Source organism: Scomber scombrus, chromosome 5 (assembly GCF_963691925.1).
Source record: "Scomber scombrus chromosome 5, fScoSco1.1, whole genome shotgun sequence".
Classification (NCBI taxonomy): domain Eukaryota; kingdom Metazoa; phylum Chordata; class Actinopteri; order Scombriformes; family Scombridae; genus Scomber; species Scomber scombrus.
In genome coordinates this window covers 9,276,586-9,294,945 of record NC_084974.1, presented here as the reverse complement: position 1 = coordinate 9,294,945, position 18,360 = coordinate 9,276,586, and the positions used below count along the sequence as shown (strand labels likewise).

The window sequence follows — 18,360 nt, the reverse complement described above, 5'->3', positions numbered from 1 at the left end:
TCTCCCTGTCTGTGCAGCCATATGGGAGCTACACATGACATGTGGACGTGACCCCGGCCCCCCTGCTCTGGTTCAGGGAGAGTTCAGGCTGCCGTGGCATCTGCAGCATCCCAGTTTTTACTGTTGCGTTTTAGAGTTGGCTATTATATTAATGGATAATTATTTATTAGTAGTAGATGAAATTGTCAGTCTGTCCACCATGTGTGTAGACTGTGTGGATCATTTTAAGACGGTTTGGATGTTGCCGCTCACATTAATGATTGTATTGTTGACATGTAGCGCCACCCAGTGGTGGATCCTGTCATAAAACTGTTCAAGAAAAAACTCAGACATGCCATGACTGTGTGTGTGTGTGTGTGTGTGTGTGTGTGTGTGTGTGTGTGTGTGTGTGTGTGTGTGTGTGTGTGTGTGTGTGTGTGTGTGTGTGTGTGTGTGTGTGTGTGTGTGTGTGTGTGTGTGTGTGTGTGTGTGTGTGTGTGTGTGTGTGTGTGTGTGTGTGTGTGTGTGTGTTTCCAGAGCCCAGATGAATACCGCCTGATGTGGGTGTCTGCAGACCTCGTCTCCTTTGCTGTAGTGATAGGAATATTCATTTTCCAGAAGTAAGTGCCGTGACTCTGTGATGTAAAGGTGGTGAAATCAGTACAGTGAGCACTTACACAAGAGTTAATGTTTCTCCATTTTTCTACCTGTGTATAACGAGGACAGTTGTTTGTTTGTGACACATGACAGCATATTGCTAATTTCTGCTACATTTCTCATTGAATTGATTGTGTCACACTCTTGTTGTCAGTATCCTGTCAGTGACAGCTCATACATAATCATGCTGCAATAATTTTTTTTAATGATTCTGTCATTATTGACTTTAAGAAATTATTCTTATGTGTTTTTTATAAGCTGTTACGATGTATTTTAGTTGTCCTCTTCAACTAATGGTGACAGAGAAGATGTGTGTTATATGAGCACGTCTTCTTTTAGCTAAAGTCCGTCACACTCCTGCACTATTTCTCTTCCTCTGTTAGAGAGTGTGGTTTTGTTTATTTCTGTGACTCCAGAGACAGATGGCCTGTCCTCCTGCTGTCTCCATGAAGGAGGGCAATGATCTTCTTTTTTTCTTTCTTTTTTTTTTTTTTCCTTTCTTTTTACAGCCCGGTGCGGCTTTGCTCTGCTTAGCCGAGCTCTTCAATAGCTTTTGCTGGCTTCTAAACTGACCTCTCTTTGTCTCCTGCCTTCTTTTGTCCTTTTTTTGTCCTTCCGCCTCTTCCTCGTCCTCGTCCTCTTCTTCCTCTGCCTGATGTGCATGCTCTTCTCCTTCTGCTGCATTCTGGCATCTTCTCTCAGCTATCACATGATCAGGTAACTGGGTCACCTCTTCTGACCCGCACTCTCCTCTCCTTTCACCCTCTGTCTTTCACTGTCTTTATCCATCGTTCTCTATGATCTCGATCTCGATCTTTTTGCCATTCTTTCTCTACTTTTCTTTGTCTTCCTCTTTCTATTACAACATCTGATCTCCATTAATTTTATTTTCCTCTCTCCATCTAAACTTTGTCTCATTTCTCTCTATCTCACCTGAATCGTTGTACTGCACTGCTGCCACTTCTCCCTCTCTCTCCTCTTGAGGTAGGAGCTCACATCTTTATCTCTGTGGGCCAGAATGACTCTTCTCCACCCACACAGCACGACAGCATTAGATCACATCATCTACTTAATTAAACAAAACAACTAATCGTCTAAAATGAACTACAGATATGCATTCATCAGGGGAAGTGCCTCATGATTGGCTTTTATTGACGCTGATGAACTCAAGTCTCTCTCCTTTGCATTTCTTTGTGCATTAGTCGAGGTTCATTGTGACTAATGCTCTTCAGTTTATTTAATTTAAATCAAGGCTGTTTTCATTAAAGAGAGGATGTCCTGGATGCCTTTTTGCCATCCGGGACATGAATTGCTCCGCCTTGACTGATCAGTCTGTAGACAAATCTACAGAATAATCTTCTGTGTATTTAAACTGAATGCTGACCTTACATTCTTCTTCAAATGTTTCACAGAATAGAGCAAAATGTTCTGTACTTAATTATATTTTAGTGCTCAGTTGATTATTTCAGAGGGCATTTTCAGTAGTCCTACAATGAATGCAGGGAAAATACTTCACATTTGATTTATTAGCTCTATTCTATTTCTTATATTGAAATGTAAACTACATTTTTGCGCTGTTCCAAGTGTCTCATTTGCAGGAGACTGTGTAATCATAATCTGACATATTTTGGCATTATAGTTAATACATCATTTACCAATGCTAGGAAAACAAGTGATGTGCTTTATTTTTGGTCGCCAAGTTTTTTTTTATAAAATCCCTCTGACGGATTAGACTACATGACCCATTTATTCACTTTTTGTTACTGTTATTAATTTATGAAGCATTTAGAATTTTACCAAATAGAAAGCGTAAACTGGTCAAATGGATTTTTCAAAACCCGGCAACCAAACATTTGTTCACTCATAATGGTTTCTAACTGATTTGTTAAGCATTAGTAAATTCTTTATTAACCATTAATAAAGCCATTAGTTCCAACTTATAAAGCTTAAAAGTGGCGCCCGTATTTGAGTGCTCATCTCAGACTTCTGCACAGTGAACACTTTAATATGATAGTAGATGTCCTGTTCAGTGCCAGCCTAAAACTGAGCTTAATATAAACCAAATTGACCAATCAAACAACCTCGAAACTTCAATTGAGGAATCAGATTGCTCAAAGCAGCACTCCAATGAAATAAATTGTTACTATAATCACCTTGAATAAAACATCTCAACACACACACACAGCTCCATCACCTCTTTATAAAAATTCAAATCTGAGAGTAGAGGCAGCAGTATTTCTTTATATCCTTTCCTGTTTTATGGTGGTTTCTGACCTATCGTGTGACCCTGGCAGGTATCGGATGAGCGGCATGCGCAGCTACAACCCTGAACAGATCATGCTGAGCGCCGCCGTCAGGAGGTCGAGCAGAGACATCAACGTCATGAAGGAGAAACTGATCTTCTCTGGTAAGGCGCTCGCACCCACACCAGACGGACATATACTCGTTTTCCCGCTTCTTGTATGTTTCGTATTTAGCGTGATCTTGTTGTCGTAAGTTTGAGCTCCTGAACTCAGAAACAAATTCCTCTTGCTGTATTTTACCTTTTAATTTACTTTTATTTATTGCTACATCATTTCACTAAGAAACGAGCCATTTTGAGTGTCAGGTGCCCGACTAGCATGTTACATCCCAGCATGCATCTCTCTGAGTGTCTGTGAATGTTCTCGCTCCTCCTCCTCCTCCTCCTCCTCCTCCCCCTCTTCCTCTCATCCCTGTTGAAGGTCAACCCCAGTAGCGGCTTACCTCCTCCATCTTTCGTGTGTGATGTGCCCATCCTGCCATCTTCTCCGCCATCAGTGAACCTCTTCCTCTTTTAATTCCATGCATCCATTGCATCCCTCGTTACCCGCCGCCTCTGTGCCCACTTTGCCCCTCTCCCCTTCATCCATTCATCCATCCATGCATCCCTTCACGCACCTCACCTCCCCCCTCCACAATCCTCCCACTGGACACATGTGTAGGGGAGCTTATAGACGCCCTAGTCTGTCTAGGCAGCCTCTAGTGCTGGGGGTCAAAGGTGAGTCTGACATCTATAACAAAGCAGAGAGTTAGCAGATTTTATAATCAATAATCAATCATTTTCTCACTCATTCATTTTTTTCACTCAATTATCCTTTAATCTTTTTTTTATTTTGTGACTAGAAAAAAGTGCAACACCGTCACACAGTACTGACTTTTGTTTTGCTATCTCTTGGCGCCCTCTAGAGGTGGGTAATGGAGCTGGCAGTGCTGATGAGCTGTATGAGGACACTGGCTACAACTACTACACCAATCAGGGCATCAGCCAGTGATCGGCACTCAGCCTGTGAGAATCTGCTGTAGCAAGACGGAGCCACCATCAAGTCGGAGCATCCAGACAGCATGAAGTCTGTCCGCGCCGATGAACTGCAGGGACGCGCTGTCTCTGACGGAGAGGACAACCACCCAGTTGCTTCGTGTACATTGTGTAAATAGCGCTTTGTTGTTTTTTGCTTGGTAGACATACTGTATATCACACGGGACTACAAGCACTTTTTATTGATGGAAGTCGTTCGCCAAATCCGTGGCCTCCTCTCTCAAATCAAAATGTCCGAGAGCCCTCCACCCCCCCACCCGGTCTCTTCCTCCTACCTTCCCCACTTCTTTTTGAACACGAGTTTCCACATTCTTTATTTTAAGCTAGTTTTCCAAAGCAGTTCCCTCTTTTTAAAGAACTGTAAATGATATTCTTCTCTTAGCAGACGAATGCCTTTTTTTTTTTTTTTTAAACTACGCTTTATTCCAGCATGAGATAAAAAGGCTTTTATGCTCCTGCCTTCTGTCAGCACTCCACTGTGCTGTTGTGCATAATAGTACTAACATGAGTATTTTATATATATATTTAAAGAGGAAAAACAAACAAAAAATGTGTACAAGCTGTTTACAGAAGTCCTGCCTTCTCCTCCCAGTGAGAAATTCACACGGTGTATGTAAGATAATGATTTTGATAGAGGCTGAACGGCCCTCCTGCTCTACTTCTGATCGCTGCATGTGACAGTTATGATCATATGGAATGACTTGTGTGAGCTGTGCTCCCAGTGCAACCAGAAGAACTTGTGAAAATGTTTTTTTTTTTTTGGGTGGGTGATTATTTGTGCTGTTTTTTATTGGTTTATGTAAATGTAGTTGGAATTTTTTCTTCTTTTTTTTTAAAGATGTGTACAGTTTATTGTGTGTATCCTGGCTGGGTATATATATATAAATATATATATATTTTCCACCCTGTGTGCAGTGCTGCAGTATGTTGAGTGTGTTATATTGTACATAAAAGTTGAAATAATGTGTGAGACGCTCCAGCCAATTAAAGGATGACATTTAAACAATGTGAGAGTTAATTAACAATAGCAATAGTCAGGGTCTTTTACACAGCCTCTGAATTGCAGTCAAGTATGTGCTTATTTTAGTGTCGACAAAACAAATTGCACCAATGTTGGCTGCTGGTGTAATAGTGAAAGGTCAATGAAGTGGGTGGTAAATGTGAAAATAAAGCCGTAAGCTAATTGAAGGGACACTACAGGTGTCACAACAGGGTCAACAAACAGATTGCCTTTTTGTGTTTATTTTCTTTCTTTGGGTATTACTGTGCCTCAGAAGTAAACATTAAAAAATCTTCTAATGCAAATTTTTTCTTCTACTGTTCTGGTTATTTATTATCAGATTAGATTAGATCAGATTCTTGTGGGATATTCAAAAGGTTCCTGTTTGAAAGGTTTACGAAGAGACTCTCAGGAGGCTACAGTATAACATTTTGGGGTTCATTGTTCTACATGAGGACACTTCAACATGTGTACAGGAGTCAGGGTTCCGGACCACGAAATGAACCTCAAACCTCAAAATAAACAAGACAGCAGAGAAGTTGGGAAGCAGAATTTTAATAGGCTGAAAAGCAGGTCTGAAGAGTTAAACTTCCTCATAGTTTTTTTTTTTTTACGGTGGCTAGACTCCGACAATGAGTAAAACTTGCGATACAAAAATAGATTCTAGTCACATGGGGTGTTTTTTTTTCTCCCCATTTCCACAGAGACTGATTTGTACAGTATGAAAGGCAAACAAATTAGCTTCAGCTTAGCTGAATGCTCAATTACATGAGGATCTCAGTTCCAACATGAGAAATACGTCATTTGAAAGAAGTAGTACATCTACTCATCTATCATGTTTGGCAAAAACAACAAGTGACACTTTTAATGGAATGTAGATACTTTGAGTTCTTGGTTGAAAATAGATACTTTCAGACATATACACACATCTGAGTTCTCTAATGAAAGAGATTTTTTGGAATAGAAATGGAAATGAACTTCTATACTTGATGTACTATGACCAGAATTCTTCCACCAACACATGAGTAAGTGAACAAGTCTGTCAGCCACAAAGTAAACTGTACATCCGGTCCATAGACCATCCTGAATGTGACAGTAACACATTTCTTAATATCAAATACACAAAGGCACCTGGAAGCATCGCTTTGGTCCTTCTGTGAGTCGTCCAGAGTCGACCCTCTCCACCTCCAGCAGCATAAGCACACTTGCTTTTACATTAACCTTTGATATGCTGCACAAATATTTGAAGCGAGTGAGTCATTTGCCATTAAAATGACACATGAATACATTATTGCACAAAAATGTGTAGTTGGCCAACAAGTGGAAGTCCACAAAGTGTAACACTGAGCGCACCTCCCTCTTCTCTGTCTGAGGCAAATAATCTGGATTCAGTCTAATGGAGGGATAATGCTAAATGATTAAAGAGTTACAGTACTGTTACAGTACTGAACATTAAGGCTTTCACCAACACGCACCTTCATCTGTTCTGCTCCTCATCAGAATATCATTTATGAGGCGAGAAGTCTATATTGCAATGCATGTGTTTTAAATTAACTGCGTATATTGACACTTAGGTCTCAAGTGACCTCTAGTGGACATAAAGTCACCTCAGTCACATGGACCTGGATTAAGGTCTCAGTCTTGCAGCAGTTCACCTCTATGCTTCAATTTCAACAATATAGCAGCTTTCTGAAAAGGCACAAGCACAATGTGTGTTAACCTTTGATGGAAAGATGTACAATAAATTAAAGGCCTGCAACACACACACACACACACACACACACACACACACACACACACACACACACACACACACACACACACACACACACACACACACACACACACACACACACACACACACACACACACACACACACACACAACACACAAACACACACACACACACACACAAACACACACACAAACACACACACAAACACACACACAAACACACACACACACAAACACACACACACACACACACACACACACACACACACACACACACACAGGTAACGGGAATAAATAAATAAATAGCTGAAGATGTACTGGCTAGACTTTAAGTCCTCATAAAGAGCGGCTGTTCCCTGAATTCAACATCACTGAAGGATTTCATTATCTATGACGAGTCTCATTCACATTTCATCATGATTTCACTCTGCTATATCTCCTGAAGGTTCGAGCGCAACAAAAGCAGCTGTCACTTTAAGAATGGAAACAGGACTGTTCACCTCTGAAGATTTTATCTCTAAGTTTAAATATGTGGGAGGATTTTTGTTACCACCGTCTTTTACTAACAATGAAAAATATGATAAGACTTCAAAGTTTTGACAGTGGAAAAACTTAAAGGTCTTGTTCATGCAGATGACTGTGCGGTGGTGGTGACATTGTCTTTTGTCACGTACTTTTTCTCATCTCAGCAGATACATGATGCACATTAGAGAAGCATGAAACAGTTAGAAATCAGTGGTGAGTCTCTGTAACATCCTGTTGATCTCAATAAATAAACTTGAGATTAGCTGAAGTTCGTCTTCCGTAAGTGTCTGTTGGGGATTTCTATAGCGCTGACTTGTAATGGCCAGGAGCCGCCCATGATGCCAGCCTGGATGGCCACGCCTGTAACCACCGCCAGGTCAGGGTCCACTGATGTGTTCGGCTCCTTCCCAAAATACTCGCTGATCAGCCTCCTGATGCGGGGTATCCTGGTGGACCCTCCGACCAGCACAATCTCATCCACCTCCTCTTTCTTCAAGTGGCCTTCGGCTAACACAGTCTCGACGGGAGCCAGTATCTTCTGGAACAGGTCTTCGTTGAGCTCCTCGAAGAGCTCCCGAGTGATCACAGTCTGGAAGAGAACTGGTGCTAGAGCGGAGCCCTCAGGTGACTCGGAGCTATCGTGGGTGTGGAGGTGCAGGTGCACCCTGATGGAGGCACTGGGTTGGAGGGTGAGATTGAGCTTGGCTTCCTCCACAACCTGGCGGAGGCGGTGGATGTCTTCTTTGAGAGTGACGGGGACGCCAAACTCCTGCTGGACTCGCTCTGTGGTGTACTGGAGCATCCTCTGGCTGAAGTCCTGACCTCCTAGCTTGTTGTTTCCTGTAGAAAAATACTTAAGATGAGTCCACAAGCTCTAGTTCAGACAAAAGCTGCAGGTTACAGACATTAAAAATGAGCCAGATTACTGGATAGAGATATTAGACACCTACTCTTTCTGTGATGTAGACTTATTAACTACTATTGAGTCCACTTCAGGAAGAAGAACAATGGTTTTCTTATATTACTAAAGCTGTGAAACACATTACCTGCCATGGCTCTGGTGAGGAACATGCCTCCCTGTTTGTTGAGCAGAGACACGTCCAGGGTTCCTCCTCCGAGATCCACCACCAGCACGTTGAACACATCCACCTTGTGAAGGCCGTAAGCCATGGCTGCAGCCGTGGGCTCGTTGATCACTCGCAGGATCTCCAAGCCTGCAAGACAACAACCGGTTAGTTGAGTGAGTGGGCACAGTAAAGCTGCTACATCGCAGAGCTTGTGTGTATCTAATGTTTTTGAGGAAGAAAAAGCTTTAATGGAGGGAGTTTTTAAACCCAGCCAACTGTTGCTGCACCTTTGCCAAGACATTAAACGTCATCTTAACATAATTAGCAAACTGACCAGCGAGGTTGGCAGCTCTGACTGTGTAGTTCCTTTGTCTCTCGTCAAACTCTGCGGGCACCGAGATGACGGCTTTCTGGATGGGCACGCCCAGCTGTTGCTCGGCCATCTTCTTCATCTTCAGCAGCAGCCTGGAGCCGATGAACTCTGGGCTCACCGTGAAGGTCCGGTTGGTGGAGATCACGAACTCTGCACTTCCATTGTTGTTCATCACCTGGAAGAGAGCGACAGAGAGGGAGGGAAAGCATGAGTGAGGAAGGAGAGATTTAAAAAGTGACAGCAAATGAGGAGCGACGCGTCAAATTTATTCTTAAGATTAAGATTTTAAAGGTTGATTAGGTCAGATATTCCCAACCTGGGAGATTTGTGAAAGACTGGAAAAATGTGGAAATATGATTTACAATTTAGGTTTACTAAAGGGAAAATAAACACACACTCTTTGGAATAATCTGTGTTTTTTATATATTAATACCTGCCAAATCTGGACTAGTTTTATAAACAAAATAACGGTTTCACAAATCTGTTAAGAGCGTTTGGGGTTTTTTTTGTAATGATGTACGTTAATAGATGTAAGTGGAGAAAAATGGAGAATCAGCCACTAAACGTCATTATAAATGTTTCTCTTAACCCTGAATCGTAGGATATGACCCACCTTGAACTGGTACCGGGCGCTCTCCTGCTCCAGGACCTCCGGCTCAAATATCTTCCCGATGAACCTCTTGGCATCGTAGATGGTGTTTTGGGGGTTGGTGTCGGCCAGCTCCACGGCTTCATGTCCGGCCAGCACCGCAGTGGTCGTGAAGGAGACGGTGCTGGGGATGCTCTTCCTCCCCTCATCATCTGCTATCACCTCCACTTCTCCGCTGCCCGGGAGGAAGACACCCACCGAGCAGAAAGTGGTGCCCAGGTCCAGGCCGATCACTTTGGGTTTGGGGGGGGGTAAGAACTGCTGGCCCAGATAACCCGCCAGGAACAAGGCCAGGATCACTGAACCTGAGAAAACACGAGTATGGACAGGTAGACCGAACCGCTCAGTGTTAGCTCAGATTAGCATTACTTTACCGGCTAATAACTTTTAAAGACACAAATATTTCAACTTACCAATCATAGACATTTCTCCCGCCATCCCCGCACACTGTAGATAAATCACCCAACACTCCAAAAAACACTAAATGTCGATAAAAAGCTCAACTTTCGATGAATTGATGCCCGGCTCCGACAGCTAGTGATGCGGTATAGAGCAACAACTACACGTCAACATTGTATGACTGTCCGCGGTGCATGCTGGGTAATGTAGTTAACGGGCGATAGCGTCTTCGTCACGGATGGTGCAGCAGATGTTAGCTTTGTACTACAGTTCCCATGAAAGCTAGCGACACGCAACACTAAACGAAAATATCGTGACGTAGCTCTGTTTTTCAGCCAATCAGGTAGAGCCAGAGCAGCCGAGGTTAAAAAAAAATTAATAAATAAAATAAAATTACATTAAATTATATAAATAATGAATAAAATGATATTTTATTCATAGCTATTTAGGTATCAATAACTATATCACGCAGCAGGGTTGGAAAGGTTACTTTGGAAATGTAATAGGTTACAGATGACTACTTACCTATTTAAAATGTAAAAAGTACTGTAACTATTTTAATTATTTAATAAAAGTTTTGTTACTTATTACATTTGGTTACCTTTTGATTACTTTTACTAATGTTCTAACACATTTTTCAAATAAAAGAAAGAAAGAAAGAAAGAAAGAAAGAAAGAAAGAAAGAAAGAAAGAAAGAAAGAAAGAAAGAAAGAAAGAAAGAAAGAAAGAAAGAAAGAAAGAAAGGGGAAAAATTGTGAAATAAATAATTATGACTGACAACCAAAAATCTTATCTGTATTTCTTTAATTTTATTTACAAAAAGTTGTGAGAACAAATTAATACTGACTCACATACAAACAGGGTCTTTCTCTCTTTTTCTCTCTTTCTTCCTCTCTCTCTCTCTCTCTCTCTCTCTCTCTCTCTCTCTCTCTCTGTCTCTCTCTCGCACACACACACACACACACACACACACACACACAACCACATTCAGAAAATACACACACATTGTCCTGTACAGAATGCGTTATAGACAAGATTTGAAATTGCATGCTTCAAACTCAGATGCTATATTTCATAAACATCACACTTTACCAACATCACTTCTTTCATGGAAAAGAAAAAATGATGACACAGGATGTTGAGCTGAGATTGTGCTGTGATGAGAAAGATCATACTGAGCTGTGATAAATAAAGGCGTTATATGCAGAAACACTGAACAATGATTGAGAATGCAATAAATACAAATGACCTTTTATCAATGAAATGCCACTTTTTCAACAACATAAAAATAAAACCTTCAGAAATTAAAACTTACAAGTTGATTATTATCTTGATAATGTAACAAATGGATAAGATGACATTCAGAGTAATGGTTGTTCATTAGCTGTACGTTCTCCCTACATGTATCGCACTGTTTTCTACAGTTTTTCTACATTAGGAAAGTATGTGGCTAACCTGTCAAAATAAGGAACGTTCACACAACATTTCGACATTTTGCAAAAATTAAAAGACAAATTTTGAAACCACTTCCGTGACGTTGCTCTGAATGTCAAAATATCTGTCTGACAAATGAGCACATTAAGAATCCACAGCGTCTGTGAGCTGCTCTGCGTCCTCTTTGCTGTCCGAGCATTCGGATGGGATGAAGCAGCCTGAGTCTCTGGGACAGTCGCTGTCCTCCTCTTGTAGGCTGTGGGAAGATTTGTGTTCCTCCGCATCTTTGACGTCTTCAACTGCAAACACAAAGGAAATGGAATTAATTCAAATGTCATAATATTACACTTTTCACGTTTCCAACCACATCAGAGATGTTGTGCCAAGTCGAATCTCTGCCAAGTGATTCAGTTTGTAGAAATTAACCCACAATTATATGCCTCTGATGCTCTTTGACATTTAATAATTGATTTCCTTTTTTTTGTGTTAACAGGAAGGACTGTTGGCCAAATGACCCCAATACTAAAATAAGCTCTGCAGGTTCAACCCAGCAGCTGTGACGTCCACTTTATGCTCTTGCAAAATAAGAAATATTGCACCATTCTTTATTTTTTCTACCTCGCTGACAGAAACTGTTAATCTTCACGTCCAGGTTGCCAAACCACTAACCTAATGGAGTTCAGCTACATTCAATTACTGGCATGTCATGTGAGTCAACAGGCTTGGCAGAGTCACACTGCAGCCGCTGCCATCTGTTTATTCACACTGTGACTCAAACAGAAACATGACAATGATCTGTAATTTGACTTGTACGTGTCTGCTTGAGTAAAACACAGTAAAACACAAAGTGGCTGAAGAAAAACTAAAAGTCAGAGTGTATTTTTCCCTCTTTACACTGGCAAATAGTTTTATCTTCATTCACCCAGGCCTGTGCAATAATGAGCCCCTGATGAAGGCATCAGATTACTGAAACACCTTCTGCCCTCTTAAGCACTTTCTATCTGAGTAACAGGAAATCACTGATAAGCCTCTCACAGCACGCAGGATGTATTTCTACTCAGTGCCGCACAAACGTCTCAGATCTCATCTAGATCATCTATTTTCAATTTTGAGGGGTTAACACATTTCAATTCTTGTTTTAAATCAGTTGTGAATTAAAAAAACATCCAACTAAGTCTGTAATTGTTTTCATAGAGTTTATTCAGTAAAGTTTATTTCTGAGAAATAATTTAATCTTGAAATATTAACCTTGGCTTATCTTTTTTTCCCCGTTTGTACGTCACTATTGTTATTAAAGCTACTTGGAAGGGCTGAGTAGCCTACTCATTTTTGATTGGCTGATGATCACACTATTAACACAGATGTGTCACATTTAATCACAATCAAACTAATTAGTCGTACATGGAGCCCAAAAGTTGTTACCACATGATTAGAGCAGGAAAAACACTTAATAAATACAATGTACATTTTTTTTACAATAAGAATTGATGTTGCAGTAAGTTACTGGAGACCAGTCATGCATTGATAAGTTTTGTTAAACCTCACTGTTAGTAGTAATATAGATCTATTTGTTATGTCACAGTAGGAAAAGTGCATGGAAGTAATAAAATGAATTACAGTTTAATGCTATTTAGCCGCTTCAGTTTCATGCTCGTCACCTTCTGTGTAGCGGTACTCGGCAGCGGTGAGAAGCTTGTGTCTGTGCTCGGGGTCTTTGACATTCAGCTCTATCAGGTGTTTCTCCTGGAGGTGCATCAGGTCTTCCACTGTCTGATAGCCATTTAGCAGCAAGGCAGAGGCGTACTCCTGCAACAACAACAGCCCTTTCATCACAATCTACATATACATTCCCCTTTCATCTCTTAGGTGGCAACACGTTGAGTTTCAGATCATATGTGGTACAAATATTTAGGTTTCATAACTGGAGACCACAGAGAATTGGTGGTAGGGTAATTATGTTTCTAAAGTTGAGTTATTTAGTTATAGCAAAATTACAGTGGTCACATTTGCAGTGCAATGTTCCTTGTTTTCATATGTGGTATTTTCAGGCTGAAACTGAAAACATCAGTTTTGCACATCATGTTTTTTTTTCATGTTTTAGCCTCAACATACCAAACAGATGAGTTAATAGAGAACGTGTTCAGTGCCTTCCTTTCTCGATCTAAACTTTATTTCAAAAAGAAAAAAAACATGAGATAATGTCAGGTCAGTGAATCTTGTCCTCACCTCCAGTTTCAGACGCTCCAGTAACTCCAACAGTGTTTTGGGTCGAGGTCTTTTGGACAACTTCTGTTGTCTGATTTTAGGAACTTCCTCTTCTTCCTCTTCTTCCACCAGAACATCAACATAGATGAACTTGAAGTTGCCCACTTTGTTGTTTAGCATGCCTGTCCAGATGCCCATGGGAGGCTTGCTGATGATGTTGATGATGTCCCCAACCTAGGACACAAATGATAGAAAACATAAAGAATCATGAACAGGATATTGAGCTGCTTATTTTCTTACCGTTTCAAATCCAACTGGGATGCTTAACTTTTGTCTTTCAAATCAGTATTATAGTTTATTGCTACATCAGAACCTCAGCTGTGGTGGCCTTCTTGTTATTTCACTGTAAAACATATGCATACATTAATACAGTGTTGTATCTTACCTTCAGTTTGAGGGAGTCAGTGTCGTACGGGCTGGGGACGAAGTCTGTGTGGACGCGAGCTCTGCCGCAGAACTGTCCTTGGTAGGAGCCGTCCTCCTCCAGAGTCAGACTGTCCCTCAGACCAGAACCATTGGACACGCTGGTCACACCACCTGCACCCACAAACACAACACAGCATAGTATGATTACACCATGTATGCACCACAGATCTGGTGATTTGCAAGTTATTTTAAAGTTTCTGGAGCTATGTCACATGGTGAAAGCTCAAAATAAAACAAGCTATATGTGTGTATACAAATAGTGTCAGCAGCATCCTTACTAGATGAGCTCTGGCCGCTGTAAAGACTCTCTAAGGAGTTGCTGGCCTTTGCAGTGTTTTTCTCAGCTGGAGGGCCACTCTCTGTCTCTGCCTCTGGGTCTTTATCTGTCTCATCACCCTGTGAGGAAAGAAAACAAACAATTTACTATTTTAATTGAGAGGCATCTCATAAAGCGTGGGAAAAGACATAACAGGTGTGATAATTATAATGGTGTGAAATGCAACAACTTTTACACTGAGTCTGTATGAAAGTGAAAAACGACAAAAACTAAAACAAACAGCTTCAGGTAGAGATGTAGGTTGTGAAAAGTACACAGCCCCAAAAAGTTTTGTCTTATCTCTGCATTGCTGTTACAGTGAAACTGCATCGAGACACTTTTTGATGAAGATTAGAGCGAAGTGCTAGACGTCAACAGATTCAGAAACAGCGTCATGTTTGAGGATGTGGGTTCACTGAGGACATTCTTTAGAAATACAGCCGTGGTTTGCAGTAACTGAAGCTGATTGTCGGGGAGTCTGGACTTTTACGATGTGCTGCAGCTGTCGGGTTTTTTTGATCATGTGTGCACAACCATTGTTGATACAATATATAGAAATCTGTGTCCTCAAATGATTACAGTTTGACAACACCTGTTGATTGGGGACAGCTTGTGTAATCGGGGACAAAATTTACTTTCCAATTGGGTCAGTGGTTAGGGTAAGAGTTAAGTTTGGGCAAGTAGTGGTTATGGTTGGAGTTAGCATAAGTCTCCAGGAAATGAATGTAAGTCTATGTAAATATCCCAAAAGTGGAAGAGTTATGATTGTGTGCGTGTGTCTATTTTCCAGAGACTCACCGTCTCCTCAGAGAAGGATTTGGCATGTTTTTTGCCCATTTTTCTGCGCATGGTCAGTGAAATTGCCTTCATCTTCTTCCCAAGTCCAGCTGATTTGTGTGGGTCCAAACTCTCACACTCCTCTGTGTGCTGTGCACAACAAAAGTTGGTTTGTTTTGTTAGTTTTTGATCATTTTGATGACACCTGTGTCTAAAATATGTTATTTCATTAATGTGTTGCACCACAAACATACAGTATTTTATTAAAGACAGTACATTTAGATTTAAGTTGCTCCATAAACACAAAATGCATGACTTCCTTTGCAGCTAAGGGATTTTCCCAAGATTAAATAGTTTTCCAGTGTCATACTTTATTATTGCAGCAACATTGGATGAACATATCTATTTTCAGGCCTTTAAAAAGAGCCAAGCTGTAGCATCTCCATCCAATTACTTTGCAAATGTTTTATTATCTTGCATCTTTTATACAACAGGATGATTGACCATTTCTTTAAATATTAGCACAAACAAATCTACAAACCATAGTCGTCCCATTTTCTTCTGGTTTGGCTGGTGACGAGTGATGTCTGAGACCTTCAAATCTGCCAAAGCTCGTGGAGCGCTGTGAGGTAGATTCAAAGACAAAGACAAACAATGTGATCAGGATCAAGACAACTGGCAACTGACAACTGTTTGTCTAGAAAATTTTTACATGGTATCAAGTCATTGTACTGGTGAGTTCTTGTCTCAGTTGTCTCGAGGCTCAAAGATCCTTCAAAACCTGCAGTATCTAAAAATATGACAATGAAGTTTTCCAGTGGATTCAGTCTAAATCTGTCTGTATATATTTGTCTATCAAGCAAAGCCAAAGAGTTCCTGATTTTTCTGCTCACAGACAAAGGGAACTGTATGCGTAGTGCTGAGATAGCTGTAACAGTTAAAGGTTAACAATTGTTTTAAGTATGTCTTGAAACAATAGTCAGGTACCCAAATGAAGAATGAAATAACTTTTTTTCTGGCCATAACAATTCGTCCTGTTCATACTGACCATTAGAAGATCTCTTCATAATGCACTTATAGTTAAGTAATGGGGACCAAAATCGACAGTCCTCTTTCTGTGCAAAAATGTATTTAAAAGTTTATGCAAAGAAATTTCAGCCATCCAGTTTAGTAAAATTAAGATCTTCTTTCAACATTACAGTCATTTTAAGGCCAGATTTGTGTTACTGTTCTTCCACCGCAGCTTAACAAGAAAAAACTGTACAAGGACACACAAAGAGAATTATATGCTAAAAAAAAGAGACTCTAAATGTGGTGGATTTCCGCTTGATAGGACAGTGTTAAATGCCTTTTTGCACAAAATGACTGTGTGGCCACACCATCGATTTTCAGCTCGAAGTGAGTAGTATGTATGTATGTATGTATGTATGTATGTATGTATGTATGTATGTATGTATGTATGTATGTATGTATGTATGTATGTATGTATGTATGTATGTATGTATGTATGTATGTACGTGGTAAATGTGTGGTCACAGTTTTTTTCCCCTTACTTGTCAGACATACAATGTTGCAATGCAGTGCTGTCTCTCTGCTTGCTTTCCTCTCTCTTACCCCCATCCCCCCCTAATTTTTCATAAAACTAAAAGTCATTATAATCTCTCTCCAACCCCCCCATCATCTCCACAGCAGAGCACCAAAATAATTATATAAATGAATAATCCCTGGAAATCCTGGTTAAATATGAGCTCCATACTCCGAGACAGCCCTCTGTGGATTGATTTAATGCAGCTTCTACTGCTTTAACAGATGCATTTTAGTCCACTGTTCACAAATGTAGCAGGACAATTTAAAGGTTTAATATTTAAAGACACTCTTTAACCTGATTTTAGTTTTTGTGTTACCATGTTGTTTGTGTATTTTATTGCCGTTGCTATTTGTCGATTCTACATTGTGAAACTTAATTTGGAAGATACATTGTACAGGAAATACTGTCAAGAGGACTATGTGTGCTTAATCATTATTTTACAAAATGAGATTTCTCCTTGTTCCATTTAATAAAAACACATTTTCAATGTTTCTTAAATATTGTTATGCAGTAATTTCAGCCACAACTTTTACACATTTGCACACAAGCTCTTCAGTACAATAGATGAACTGTCTCTGTCCATCTCTCTCTTGGTTCTTGAGGATATTTTTTAAATGAATGTGTCAAAGTTGACATTTCTGCTTTTGCACATCTGCTTCCTACAAAATGTCTATTTTCTATATTCAGATTTTTGTTTTAATTTTCACCTACCTTGGGTTTGTTGCTCTTTAATCTGTCTGACACATTGGAGGCCGTCCTGTGTAACATTTTCAGTTTTTTTATTGTCAAATCTCTTGTCTTTGCTCTTCTGTTTTCACCTCTTGCTCCCCTGACCGGCAAGTGTTAACTAACAATGAAGCTGCCTGTGTGATGTGCTAGCTGGCCCACTTCCTTACAACGCACAGGATGTGAGGCAATTGACATTGGTCTCTTTGCAGAATTGCTTCTCAAAGGGGAAAAATACAACTGCTTGAGTGTGCACTTTGTGGCCCGCTCATCAAAAACATCACTTCCTGGAAGAGTTGCATTTCAGTTTTATCCTTATGGTGTTTGTTATTTATAAGAAATTTGATATTTTGGTGAGGGTGATCTTGTTGTGTGGTTTTGGTTGATCTGCTCAGAGTTGGGCTGTAATGACACCAAGAGGGATATAAATCAATCAAATAACCACTAATATGAGTAATGTTCTGTCAGTAGACTTTCATCCACATGAAAAAACTGACAATTATTATATGTGCCTATAAATTTACAAGCTGTTGTTGTTATTTTATTTAATCGCTAAAATAGAGATAAATCATATAAAAATGATCAATCAAGTCAAGTCAAAGTTAAGCATTCCTCAAAATGTCCTTCTAGTAGCAATGAGGAACTGGATTTTGGTAAATGATACTGAAGCATTTATTCTTATGCATTTATTTCTTAATGTGGGCTGAATGCTTTTAAGGAAGTGCTGAAGTATGACAGAGGAACAGCTGAAAAGTGGCAACTTTGTTGTGTTGAAATACTTTCCGGTTTATTTCTGCTCTCAGTATGGAAGTGTATTTATTTCACTTTATGTATATGCTGACAGATTGTATTTATAAGTCTGTACAAGAGACACTTGAATGTGAAAAACATGAATAAAATATCCTCTGGTCACTTTCTCAAAAAAACCAGCTCTCCACAGTAAATCTGGGAACGTGAGGCAGTAACTCATGCAGGATCCTAACGTGATCGGATCCTCACATCGCTCTGACGTTGCCATATGGGGATTTGCCACAGTGTTTACATTACGAGGGGTTTTCAATCGGTCAATAGAAAAGGAAATTCTACAAACAAAACCGTTGCCTAATCC

General features: G+C 40.2%; 3 protein-coding genes across 4 annotated transcripts in view; 1 reads left to right on the top strand and 2 right to left on the bottom strand.

Annotated features, from left to right (window-relative positions):
- Positions 1-5,260, top strand: part of gdpd5b (glycerophosphodiester phosphodiesterase domain containing 5b) — a 50,210-nt gene extending 44,950 nt beyond the window's left edge. The window contains exons 14-17 of the mRNA XM_062419551.1: positions 517-599; positions 2,931-3,043; positions 3,360-3,655; positions 3,844-5,260. Of these exons, the coding sequence (XP_062275535.1) occupies positions 517-599; positions 2,931-3,043; positions 3,360-3,373 (210 nt within the window). The 3' untranslated portion in view covers positions 3,374-3,655; positions 3,844-5,260. The remainder of the gene's footprint in view (positions 1-516; positions 600-2,930; positions 3,044-3,359; positions 3,656-3,843) is intronic.
- A 248-nt stretch (positions 5,261-5,508) lies between these two features.
- On the bottom strand, positions 5,509-9,853 carry hspa13 (heat shock protein 70 family, member 13). The gene is made up of 5 exons (XM_062419508.1): positions 9,735-9,853; positions 9,286-9,626; positions 8,634-8,847; positions 8,279-8,446; positions 5,509-8,072 (listed from the first exon to the last, which is right to left on the bottom strand). The coding sequence occupies exons 1-5, from the start codon at positions 9,757-9,759 to the stop codon at positions 7,492-7,494; spliced, it is 1,329 nt and encodes a 442-aa protein (XP_062275492.1). The 5' UTR covers positions 9,760-9,853; the 3' UTR covers positions 5,509-7,491.
- A 654-nt stretch (positions 9,854-10,507) lies between these two features.
- Positions 10,508-17,381, bottom strand: samsn1a (SAM domain, SH3 domain and nuclear localisation signals 1a). Of its 2 annotated transcripts, none has more exons than XM_062419033.1 (8): positions 17,238-17,378; positions 15,480-15,560; positions 14,960-15,088; positions 14,124-14,241; positions 13,805-13,956; positions 13,381-13,593; positions 12,813-12,960; positions 10,508-11,453 (listed from the first exon to the last, which is right to left on the bottom strand). In XM_062419033.1, exons 1-8 carry the CDS (start codon positions 17,292-17,294, stop codon positions 11,299-11,301), a joined length of 1,053 nt encoding a protein of 350 aa, XP_062275017.1. In that variant the 5' UTR covers positions 17,295-17,378; the 3' UTR covers positions 10,508-11,298. The 2 variants fall into 2 exon arrangements, with proteins under 2 accessions (XP_062275017.1, XP_062275018.1); XM_062419034.1 differs by having other exon boundaries at positions 11,329-11,453; positions 12,772-12,960; positions 17,238-17,381.
- Between the last annotated feature and the right edge of the window lie 979 nt (positions 17,382-18,360).

Coding starts and splice junctions, on each gene's coding strand:
- hspa13 (XM_062419508.1), bottom strand. CDS start 9,759: ATGGCGGGAGAAATGTCTATGATTG. Junction 9,627..9,734: donor GGGAGAAATGTCTATGATTG/GTAAGTTGAAAT, acceptor GTGTTTTCTCAG/GTTCAGTGATCCTGGCCTTG. Junction 8,073..8,278: donor CCTCACCAGAGCCATGGCAG/GTAATGTGTTTC, acceptor ATTTTTCTACAG/GAAACAACAAGCTAGGAGGT.
- samsn1a (XM_062419033.1), bottom strand. CDS start 17,294: ATGTTACACAGGACGGCCTCCAATGTGTCAGACAGATTAAAGAGCAAC. Junction 13,594..13,804: donor CTGACTCCCTCAAACTGAAG/GTAAGATACAAC, acceptor TTTGTGTCCTAG/GTTGGGGACATCATCAACAT. Junction 12,961..13,380: donor TGGAGCGTCTGAAACTGGAG/GTGAGGACAAGA, acceptor TTGTTGTTGCAG/GAGTACGCCTCTGCCTTGCT.